We start from the raw sequence: 12138 nt of genomic DNA, 5'->3' as shown, positions 1-12138 counted from the left end.
TTTCTTTCCTAGCTGGAATGTTCACAGTTGAGCCAGAACTGTGGCTCTCTTTGCTGATGTTACAGCTACATTTATTGCAAGGTAAAAGCTTTGATCTAGAAAAGCACATTATGTGATCAGCACTTGCTCAATATATTTTAAAATATTTCAGATATTTTCTCACTGTTACTCATTTCAACCCCCTTTGCTGGTGCAGGTGAGACAAAACCCAGCATTTTGGGCAGGAAATGCCCAGAATGAGGATTTTCCAGAAGGCAGCAGGAAGTTTGTCTGACTGAATTGCTGCTTGGGGTGCTGGTCACATGTGCTGAAAATCTGTTCCAGCGCCTTGTACAGTAAAGAATTTGTAGGTAGAAAATTTCCAGACTACAGAGATTTGTCTGTAGATTAAAGAGGACATTCAGGACTAAAGGAAAGCACATTGGAAGGACAGAGGGATGTGTTGAACCAAGGTTCTTGGTAAAAAAGCCAAAACCCAGTCATCAGTTCTGCCCTTGAGAGTATTTCAGGTTGAAATTACCAGAGTTAATGAGTGTAAAACCATAATTACGAGTGTTCTGATTCCAGTCTGAATAATTTTCCTCATCCCTGAGGAAGGAAAAAAATGGGAATCCATCCTGCTGGAAGTGATTCCCAGGGCTCCACCGAACTCTGCCTGGTTTCCCACCCCACTCCAGGCTCCCCTGGGCCCCCTGAGCACGTGAGGGTGGACGAGGTCACGGACACCACTGCCCAGATCTCCTGGCAGGAGGGCACGGACAACCACAGCCCCGTGACCACCTACACCATCCAGGCCAGGACTCCCTTCTCCGTGGGCTGGCAGCGAGCCACCACAGGTGAGCACAGTTCCCAGCCCAGGCTCTGTGGGAATGGCTCTGGCACCCTGCTCCTGAGCTCCTTTTTCCCTTTTTCTTCCCCAGTTCCGGATGTGATCGACGGGAAAACCTTCACAAGCACAGTAGTGGATTTAAATCCTTGGGTTGAATATGAGTTTCGTGTAGTTGCCAGTAACAAAATAGGAGGTGGAGAGCCTAGTTTGCCCTCAGAAAAAGTAAGAACTGAAGAGGCAGGTTAGTGGGTCCTTCTATTTGTTTTTAATTCAAGAATCTTGAATGTTAACAAAGAAAAGGAGTGTTCATATCTTTATCTTCTTGGCTCTTTGCAAACAAGCTTGGAATTGCTGTTGGATATAAAAGCCTGTAACAAGTTTGTTCATATTTTTCCATTTAGCTGTGGGACAGTTTGTGTTGCATTACTGAACACCACAGAATAATAACATTTAAATCCATTTAAACTGCATTTACTGTAGCAAAATCTGCCAGTTCAGGCAGTGCTGCAGAGACAGAAGGTATTACTGGATACAAAGAGGTTCATTTTGATGGGGATTTTTCATTCCTGGTGTTTGGTCAGTGAAACCTTTCCATGTAACAAGCATGTGGCTCAGAAGAACTCATCAATTACAACCCAAGTTCACTTGGAATGGGGCTGTTTCCCAGTTTATCTCCATAACATCCCCGGAAGTGTTCAAGGATGTTCAGGGAATTCTGAGCAACATGGTCCACTGGAAGGTGTCCTGGAACAAGATGATCTTTGGGGCCTCTTCCAACCCAGGAAGAGTTAGCTCTGGGAAAATTAAGCTTGTCTCCAGTTTTTGGAATTTCCTAAACACAGCAGCAGTGGTTAATGAATAATTAAATAATCTGTGAGCTGCTGATGTTCTCCAGGGGCTCTCCAGTATTTCCTACCCCAAAACCATTGCCCCTGGTTGCAAAAGGAGTTTGAACATGGGTTAAACTCAGAGCATGAGGGTGATGTGGTGTGTTCTCCTGCCTCTACTCTGTGCTGACACCTCTGCATTTCCTTCCCACAGTTCCTGAAATTCCCCCCTCTGAGGTCAGTGGGGGAGGAGGCAGCAGGTCTGAGCTGGTCATAACGTGGGATGTAAGTTTGCTGGGGAGAAGTTCTCTTCACAGAGCTTCTTCCTTTCTTTTCTTTCCCCTCTCTCTGAATTGCCCTGGCTGCAGCAGCTTCTCCTTTGGGATGTGCATGTGCTCTGGGCCCTGTGTGATGTGAGCCCTGCACACTGGCCTTTGTTCTTTAACTCTCATGTGTCCCTGGGCTGGGTGGAAATCCCCAGGGAATTCAGCTTGGCTGGGATTGCTTCTGTTCTCAAACAAATGTTGATGCTAAAAAGGAGGCAAGAGGACAGGGCAAGAGGGCTAAGTCAAAGAATTGGGCTTTGCAGTGCAGATTTGCAGTTCTTGCTTTCCCACCATTAAATCTGGATGCACATGCTAACCAATTTCCATTTATATTATGTATCACTTTTTTAATGATTTAAGGAACTGTTAATATTCTCTTCCTAGCATTGACTACTCTGTGTGGTTATCTAATCATAATGATATCAGAAGAAGGTTTCAGCCACTCCATGATACTATTGGATTCTCTAACAGCTGACCAAGCAATCATTCATTTTTTATGAACTGTGGATTTATGAAAGAAAAGCTGCATTTACTGAAGAGCATCTTGAAGCAGAATACTTAGTGAAAACCAGAGATTATACCTGAAAGTTTATTACTAATCAAAGGCGACTCTGACAAAGGGGAGGGAATGATGCATCTGACTCCATCTTATTAGAAGGCTAATTAATTACTTTTTTATACTATATTACATAGATCTAGAGTGAATCTGCCATGCACTCACTCTGCACAGAACTGCACAGATCTGCAGTCATCTCATGACACTCTCATGACTGTCTCGTGACAATTCTGACACACACACACATTCTTGCCCCTAATAGGCCAAGAAACAAAACATCCTCACTTTGGGTAAACAATCTCCATATTCCATTTTACTTTGGCACAACACAGGCACAGCAAGTGAGATAAGAAGTGTGTTTTCTTTCTCTGATGTTCAGAGAATGTGAAACCCAGAAATATTCTTGGGATGAATTGTGCCTTGCATTTCTCTGTGAAGAGAAATGTGGCAACAAAAGTTGTGGCAACAAAAGTCGTTCTCTTCTTGAAATGCAAACCTTAAAAGAGGTTGTAGGGAGCACGTTTTGCAGTTCTGTACCAGAGTTAATTGGCTGGGGGCTTGATGCTGAGTGCAGTGCCACAGCTGCACCATGCCCTGAGTTCCTCCTGCCCAGCCTCCCCAGAGGCCTCACGGGTGTCGTTCTGTCCCAGCCCGTCCCTGAGGAGCTGCAGAACGGGGAAGGGTTCGGGTACGTGGTGGCCTTCCGCCCCTCGGGCACCACGACGTGGATCCAGACGGTGGTGACCTCCCCTGACACCCCCAGATACGTCTTCAGGAACGAGAGCATCCTGCCCTTCTCGCCCTACGAGGTCAAAGTCGGCGTCTACAACAACAAGGGCGAGGGGCCCTTCAGCGCCGTGGCCACGGTGTTCTCAGCTGAGGAAGGTACAGCCCTGGGCTGCCCCACACCCCTCAGGGCTGCTCTGGTGCCTGCAGGGGCTGCCTGGAGCAGAGTTAAAGGAATAAAGTAGGGGTTTATTAAAAGGCCTTCACAGGATTCCTTGGGCAGTGCAAGAGCCAGGCCGCGGCTCCACCCAAGGTGGGCTCTGGGTCATGAGTTCTCACACTTTTAAAAGTTTTGGTCCATTTCCATTTTGGGGTTCATTGTCCAGTTCCAGCTCCAGGTGGTGCAGTCCCACCCGCCCAGGTTGCTCTCCTGCATTCCATGTTATTTGCACTTTTTGGGCTGAAGCTGCAGCGGTGTCCTTGGTTCTGGGCTGTGAGGAGAGCTGCTGACACTTCATATGAAATTCAGAGTTATGTACCACTGCAGTACAGAATCTAAAAAATACAAAAGCTAAACTTAAGGCATCAGTTCCAGCAGCAGCTCGGGGCAGTGAGGTGGGTTGGGATGAGGATTTATTTATTTATTCCCAGGTTTATTCCCAGTCACCTCTCCCATGTTGGTTTCCCAACACAGAGCCCAGCACAGCCCCCTCAGGAGTGTCTGCCACCAGCCTGTCCTCCTCAGCCATCCAGGTGTCCTGGACAGCCATTCCCTGGAAGATGAGCAATGGGAGGCTGCTGGGCTATGAGGTGAGTCTGTGGAAATAAAAAATACTTCAATGAATCAACCCTCTTTATTAAATAAAATGCACTCCTCTTTGTAAAGGGCCATGGGCCAGAAGGGTCGTGCAGGCTGCGGTACAGCCACACAGACTGACCCCAAATCTTGCTCTTCCTGCCCCACCTACATCCAGAAGAAAGATAATTTTTTCTATCTTTGTTAAAAAACCCCACAGAGTGAAGTTGTGTTTGGCTTCTTGTGCTGATAGATAGTCATGTGTCTGACATAACTCCAAGCTAACATTTTTTCAGAATTCCATTTACTTTCAAAGAAACTTCTTTATAAGGTACATTTTTCTGAGCTTAACTTGTCTCCTTCTTAATGAAGTAATGGTTTTCCTCTTGTCATTCTTTAGTTCAAGCAAGATCTAATATTTCAATTGTCTTTTTCCTGCAGTCACACTGAAAAGAGCAGCAAGCGTGAGAAGCAGATGGATAAGAGTTTTGGGGTTTTTTTGCACAGTAAACATATTTCTGAAACTTTAATGTATTTCTACCTTTTTCAGCTGAAGGGGAAAAAAAAAAGCACTTAAAAGAGTCGAGTACAACGCTGTGGGTGAACAGCCCATTCCATGCAAGATTTAAATGGTTTTGGTTTTTATCTCCTAGGTTAGGTACTGGAATAAAGGCCAAAAAGAAGAATCTTCCAACAGAGTAAAAGCAGCAGGGAATGAAACATCAATAAAAATCACAGGGTTGAGGAGCAACTTGGCTTATTACACAGCTGTGCGTGCCTACAACAGCGCTGGGGCAGGGCCCTTCAGTGCCACCGTCAATGCCACCACCAAAAAGCCACGTGAGTACCTCAGTTTGGGGTGGGCAGGGGCACAAATGGTGTGGCAGCACGGGGAGGGGAAAGAAGAGCAGTGGAATTCCTGGGAATGACAGTATGAGTGACCTGGATTTCCATGTAGTCACGTGAGTCAAGCACAGAGCTTCCACCTCCTCTTCAGCAGGGTGGATGGAAGCCAGAGGAGCCCAAGGAATATCTCTAATTTCTGCACTGAACCTCTGTTATGCTGTTAATGACTGGAAGAAATTGAAAAGAAAAATCTCAGTTATTTAGGAGGGGGAAAAAAAAAGAGACTTGTTGAATTTTTCAGTGTTCTATAACATATTTATAAGTTCTCTAGGGGCATGGGTTTTGAAATGCAATGAACCTCCTGGAGTTCATGCAAAGCAATCCTTCATGTCCACTATTTCCCCTTGAACAAATTGCACAAGAGGCCACTCTGCTGCTGCAAAGGCAAAATTAAGCTGGAGAACAGATTGTCAAAGGCTGCACTAATTTTTCTACAAGTGGAAATATTTTTAGTGTGCTCCTCTGTTGTAATACAGCTCAGAATCAGGGTCATCAGTCTTGAAGTGTTTCTGTCAGAGGCACAAGAACAGACAATTAAATCTGTCTGAAGGGTCAAATTCCCTGCAATAGTCATTAACATCCCCCGAGCAGACAGAGTTGTAGCATTAATATTATGAAATAAGCTAGTTTATCAGAAATTATTCTGTGCAAAAATGAGTGTCAGTCTGTCACTGAGGACTAAACCAACTCAGATTTGCCAGAGTTTAAATATATTATATGCACAATTACCATGAACTGGCTGGTCTGAAGTGACTCACTGCCTGCAGCCTGGACAGGACATGGGGAAAGGAATTTTTTTCTAATTAATCATCTTTGTGGCTGCTCAGTAGAGGTGGTGCCAGGCTGGTCAGCTCAGGGATTTTCAGTCCTTTTTTAATGTGACCCCTGCTTTTGGGGTGTGTGACTGAGAACTGGACAAGCCCCTGATCTCACTGGCGTGGACAGGATCCTTGGGCAAGACGCTGCTGTTTGGAATAATTAAAAAAGAAAATTAATTGCATTATGTCCCTGGATCTTTCTGGTGAATAAGGAGAGCAAAGCCATGTCATGTCAGTGTGAAAATTTTGATAAATTAGTTGAATTGCTGAGAGAAATAATTCTCCGTGCTACTGCAGTAAAAACTGATTTTTCATTCAAATGTGTAATTTTTAATCAATCCTGCTTTGTAATTTAATTTGAATATTTGTGATTGGTGTGGTTTTCACTGAGTAGGGTTTGCATTCCCCCACAGGACCTGACAGGTACATCTCAGAAACGCTTTGCCATATCAAGGAATACAAATAGTTCAGTTCTACTGGCAGTGTGTATTTCAAAATTGAAAGTGAGCCTTTGACAATTAAAATATCTTTGCTTTAAAATTTGAAATATGCACGTTTACAGCCCAGAATAACAAGTGGAGGTTTAAAATACTGCTATGTAAAATGCCAAGTGGGTGGGGAAGACTTGCCTAAGTTGTGACAGTTATTTCATATTTGAAAGCCTTAAAATAAAACCCAATATTCTGTCCATCAGCTCTTAATTGTGAGAAATGCTCCTGCCTGATTTCAGCCTTAGCCCCTGAGCAGCTCAGAATTCCCTGCAGCTCCTTGGGCGTGTCCTGACGTGACTTGATGGACCAGGACCTGCCACAAGCCAAGTTCTGAACTCTGGTGGTTGCTGGGGATTTTGGTGTCTGCAGCAAATGGAGCTTCTGAATCCCTCAGACAGAGGCTTACAGTTTTTATAGATAATTACTCTTCATTTTTTTTCCACGTGTCATCTTAATATTTTGTTGTGGATTTCAAGGATGACTCATTTCCTTTGAAATTCAGCTGTAATATCTCAGTGTGAAAACGATTCATACATGCTGTAACACTTCATTCTCAGGAGTGAAACAATCTCCTCTTACATTTACAAGGAGTGGTTATTATTAGAACATCAGGTTAAACCTTCCTCAGTACACAGAACAAGACAAATAGTAAAAGAAAATAGCTGTGGGTGGTTGGTTGACTTTGAAATAATTCTTTTAAGTCTCAGGGGTTTTTTTCTGGTTTTTTTGAGTATAATCAGGTGGGTTTTGATTTGACTGCTTATGGAAAGAAGGCAGGGAACTTCCTGTGTGAGAGAATTGAAAAGAGGAGGGGGATAAAAAGAGGAAAAACCCATAAGCACATGGATATAAGTGTTCAAAACCACTGCCAGTGCTTAAAGCTGGAACTTCCAGTCTCAAAGCACAGCTCAGCCCACCTAAGCAGCAGTTGCCTCCACTAGGTGACAGCAACAGTAAATTGTTTTCCTTAACACATTTAGAAAAGATTTTAATCATTGATTTGTGTCACTGCAGGACCTATTTTCTGGGAAACCAACCTGAGGTATTTGAGGAGGTTTGTACTTCCCTGAAAGCTTGGCAGCTCCAAGGTACATGAAAGGGGCAGAGCCCAAAGCATGCAGCTGCTTTGCAAATAACAGCCTTGGGTTGCTAATGAACCAAAAATGCCAGCAGATTTCTGTGGCCAAAGCCCACTTTTGGCACAGGCTCAGTTCAGAACCGCAGCTCGAGCTGGAAGAGCCAAGAGACAAAAAAACCCCCTGCAAATATTTTCTATAACATCTTAAAGTAAATCAATATAGTGGGTAAATATGGATATTCACTGAGACTAAATTTGTCTAAACATCTGCCTGCAAATATTTTCTATAACATCTTAAAGTAAAATCAATATAGTGGGCAAATTTGAATAGTCACTGAGACTAAATTTGTCTAAACATCTATTGTGAAGAATTTTCTTATTCTTGGCACTGTACTAAACATAGGAATTGTCTGATACCATCTCATTGGAGTTTTCTAATTAATCACCCATGTCCTAGGGTACATGCTTCTGTCTGGCTGTATTGAGTGAAGGACCAGCAACAGATATTTCAGCTTCAGAAACAACGTTTACGTGCCATTCTGGCTTTTTCCTTCCTTCTGTTTTTGGAATTCAGCCTCTGAACCATAACGTGCACAGAGAGGAGCCTGCACTGGAGCTGACTTTGCATCCCAAATGCAATGACAGCCAATTACCTGAGCTGGTGAATCAATCACCAATGCCAATTAAATTAAAGTCGTGCTTTTGTTGTGTGTTTGAAGCACCCAGCCAGCCTCCAGGAAACGTGGTGTGGAATGTGACAGACTCCAGGGTTGTCCTGAGCTGGGAGGAGGTCAGAGCCATGGACAACGAGTCCGAGGTCACGGGCTACAAGGTCAGTGGGGAAGAGCTGGGAACAGCCCAGGGCTGGTGTTTCCTTGTCTGTTTGCATGGTCAGAGCATGCACAATCCCACGCTAAAGCATTTCACTGGGGTCTCCTTTTTAGGGATTTTAAATATTTTAAATATGTGTTCTAACAGTGTCTCACCATTAATGTCCCCCAGTCCCCTTTCCTTCCCATGCTGGCATTGCTCAGCTCCTGGGATCCCACCCACACCTGGATCTGAGAACATTTAAACATCCATAACTCTTATTTTAAATGTATAACACTTACCCAAATGGATAAAACTTTGAAAGAAATCAAAAGCATTTAGCCTGATGGATGTAGCTTCCATTGCTGGCCAGGTGTATTTATTATATATTATCACACACATTAAATTGATATTTCTAAATCTTTCTCCTCTTACCTGCTGGGGGCCATGCTCATTTCCCTGATACAAATTATCCTGTTCCACCTGCTCTAAATCTAATCAGTGCACAAATGTAGAAGTGTTTAAAAATGTCATGTAAAGTGTGTGTAAATGAACAGCTGAGGATGCTCCTGCTAAACTCTGTACAGCTGGATCCCACATGATATAATCCTGAATAAAAGGTTTAGGCTGAAGATCTGATCACCCATCAAGTTGTATTGGCAAGAAGTATTTGGCAAGATGTACAAAACAAGTTTACAGTTTGTTCCAGTGCCCCATTATTTCATAGTATTGTAATAAAAATAATACAGAAATGTATTAGCATCCATTGTGCCATTTGAATTAAATTTGGAATAAAAGGTGAAAAATGTTTGAAAATGAATGAAGAATTCATTCTTTTTTTGAATGAAAAACATTCAAAAAAATGTTTTTGAACGTTTTGAGTCAACGTTTAAAAGAGAACACTGATTGACATTCCCTTCTTGCCTTAAATAAAATTCCGCCCTGGAATATTAACCAAAAATCCGACCTTTTCCTTCATGCCATCCCTTTTGAGAGCTGAAGCCCTGTTGTTGGAGGCAGGGCAGTGCTGAGGCTGTGCTGTGCTGCAGGTGCTGTACAGGAGCAGCAGCCAGAGCGGGGTGCAGGTGCTGACCACGGCCAGCACCACGGCCGAGCTGTGGCTGCAGCTCAAGGACGATTATCTCATCGAGGTCAGAGCCACCACCGAGGGGGGAGATGGCAGCAGCAGCGAGCAGATCCTCATCCCCAGGCTGGCCAGTAGGTTGAACCACTTTCCTTTGTCCCAGCTTGTCTGTGCTTCCTTTGGTCATGGGGGGGAAAAAACCTAAAATTAATGTGTAGACGTTGTGTGGTAATAAGGTAATAAAAGGAAAGCAATTAAAATCTTCATGCCCTTATGCATGGCAAACTGCATTCTGCTGAACTGGTAAATTGCCATGTAAATTGGTATTGAAAATGTTACCTTTTTTACTTTTTCTCCTTTTTTTAAAAAAAAAACCCAAACTATTACCTTGAAAGCAGACTCACAGAATCATTAAGGTTGGAAAAAACTTCCAAGATCATTGAGTCCAACCTTTGACCAAACACCACCCTGTCAGCTAAACCAGAGCACCAAAACCCTTCATGATCACAGCATCTCTGTAATTTTTAAATATTTCCTGTATTTTTATACAGAAAATCTGTAGTGCTTGTAAGAAAAAAATTACAGTAATTTTTGCTTGGCATCCAGGAAGAGTAATAATGTGGCACAGTACATACTTACGCTTTCATTTAATGCTGAATTCATTCTTTCCTTTGTCACAGGTATGGATGCAAGAGGTTCTGGCCCATCAGTCTTGAGTATCTTCAGTGTCTCCAGCTTCTTAGCAACAATATTTTCCTTGACCCTTAATTCTGTGTTGTGCTGATACATTTGCATTTGCTGGGGAAAAAAAAAATTGGTTACTAAAGTGCTTTTTTTAAAAAAACTGCAGTGGTTAATGCATGGTTTTTTTCTTCTATCCTGACGTGTTTTTAAATTCTTTATATTTCACTGTAAGTTGAAGTAAAAAATACCATGTAAAGTTTAGCAAATCCTTTAAAAAGGAATCTAAAATGCCTTAATACTTGAACCAAAGGAGTTTACATGTTACATACTTCAGATGCAGTGTTAAGAGAGAGGGGGAGGGATGGCACTGTGAGGTCAGGGTGAGGTGGGAGAGTGAGAAACAACATTTCTGCAGCAGCCCTGAATTGTTGTGGGTCTGTTCTGCATTGCTAAAATAACATTTGACGTGGAAAAGATGAAATCAGAGCTGTGGCTGTTACCAGCTGGGGGGTGACACGACCACCGAGGCAGTGCCATCACCCAGGAGCTGGGATCATTTTCCTGCTGCCCTTTGTGGGAGTTGCTCTAAATGGAAAGAAATCCCAAAAGAAATCTCCTTCAAAGAAATCCCATCTGGAGCAGGGCAAAGGCAGGGCCTCCACTGCTGCTCCTAAGAAATGATCTCCCAGCTGTGATTTGAGGATGTTTTCGTGCACCTTCTCAGTAAATTCTGAAATTCATGTCCTCATCTCCCCACGTTGCCTTTCCTAACCAGGTTCTCTGTTCATAACCAAACTCCCCCACCCTGAGGGTGATGTGCTTGCCCTGCTGCCAATGTTGCAGGAGCTGAGGTGCCCAGCTGGCAGCCCTGGAGAGCTGCAGGGGCACCATGGCCTTGTGAAGAGGGACAGCCACCCTTCCCTCCCTTCCTTGTGACCTGGTGCTCCCGGACCTGCACCCCAAATTCTCCTGCTCATTTCTCTGCCACACTGCACTGCAAACACCCTGAATTCAGAGTTACAGCCAGACCTCTCCTTCCTGCTGCTCTGGAACCAGTTCTGAACTGTTCCACCTGCTCTGGCTCTCAGCTGCACCCCACTGCTGTCACATGAGTCTGGGAAGTTCATGGCAATATTAGGATATAAAAAAATGATACAACACCATTTGCTGTTGAAGAGAAATCTGTGCTTTCTTTCATGGCAGTAAATTAAAGATACATTCAGCCTGGTCCATTTGACTTCAGGAGTTGTGGCTTCAGTCAAATCAGCCTTTCAGACAACTTTTAGAGAGGACACAGCATCCCTGCTCCAGCACATGTTCACATGAGATAAATCATTTCCTCTTAAAGACTGGGGATTTTAAATTCCACAATTCTATTACAACACGCAGACCTACAAAGGGAGAACCAGGATTAATGAAACTATGGTAGCACTGTAGAAAAAATACCTTGATATGCATTCAGCTGGCAGATGAGCTCCAGATGAGACAAAGTGCTGCTGAGGAAAGCAGGAGCTGTATATACTGTAAATAGAGAGCTACAATTGAGTTTAAAATTAGTTGCTTTTCCATGTGGCTTACCAGTGTTGTTTTCAGACACTTGCAAACACGGGGGTGGGTGGGACATGGAAATCCAGGTGTTCCTAGTGAGTAAATAGTTCTATTTCATGCAACAAAGGGTGACTCTTTCTCTTGTTTCAGAAAATTCTAGTCCAGGTTCCTGTACTGCCCATTTTTCATGCACTTACATTGTATTATTGCTTGATTTCTAGTTCTATATCTCCATGAGATATGTACCCAGTACCTTGTTTCATATTGAAAAGGTTGAAATTTATCCTTGAACTTCCAGGTGTGTGTGTATCCTATGGTTATCTGTATGCATTCTTTTCTATTGCTCTAATAAAATATTTATTACATAGAGGGATAATAGAATATCTCAAAGTGTTATTACTTGTTCCTATTACATATTTGCACATGTTGGGGGTTTAATAAATCTAAAAGTGCTTGTGCTCAAGTTTCTGAGCTTCACCTCTGCCTACAGGTTTGCAGCAGGATGAGCAAAAATCCACCTTCATTTCCCAATCAGGCTGTTTCCTCTTCCCTATAATGTAAAAAACCCCACTGTAATTACACTGAAGAAGAGTCAGTTTTTTATAATAATGTATTCAGTGTATCACTATTTAGCATTAAATTGCAGCTCCTGTTTGTTG

The 12138-nt window shown here is 43.1% G+C and overlaps 1 protein-coding gene across 2 annotated transcripts in view; it reads left to right on the top strand.

The window, feature by feature from the left end:
- Positions 1-11855, top strand: part of CNTN3 (contactin 3) — a 95305-nt gene extending 83450 nt beyond the window's left edge. For both annotated transcript variants that reach the window (XM_039695319.1, XM_039695320.1), the window contains exons 13-21: positions 678-836; positions 921-1070; positions 1871-1941; positions 3189-3423; positions 3959-4074; positions 4714-4900; positions 8073-8185; positions 9213-9381; positions 9928-11855. In XM_039695319.1, the coding sequence (XP_039551253.1) occupies positions 678-836; positions 921-1070; positions 1871-1941; positions 3189-3423; positions 3959-4074; positions 4714-4900; positions 8073-8185; positions 9213-9381; positions 9928-10031 (1304 nt within the window). In that variant the 3' untranslated portion in view covers positions 10032-11855. The remainder of the gene's footprint in view (positions 1-677; positions 837-920; positions 1071-1870; positions 1942-3188; positions 3424-3958; positions 4075-4713; positions 4901-8072; positions 8186-9212; positions 9382-9927) is intronic.
- Positions 11856-12138: the final 283 nt, after the last annotated feature.

The sequence above is a fragment of the Passer montanus genome, unplaced genomic scaffold, assembly GCF_014805655.1.
Source record: "Passer montanus isolate IOZ18808 unplaced genomic scaffold, ASM1480565v1 scaffold9, whole genome shotgun sequence".
NCBI lineage: Eukaryota > Metazoa > Chordata > Aves > Passeriformes > Passeridae > Passer > Passer montanus.
Note: the sequence above shows the minus strand (reverse complement) of the source record. Positions and strands in the feature narration are given on the sequence as shown.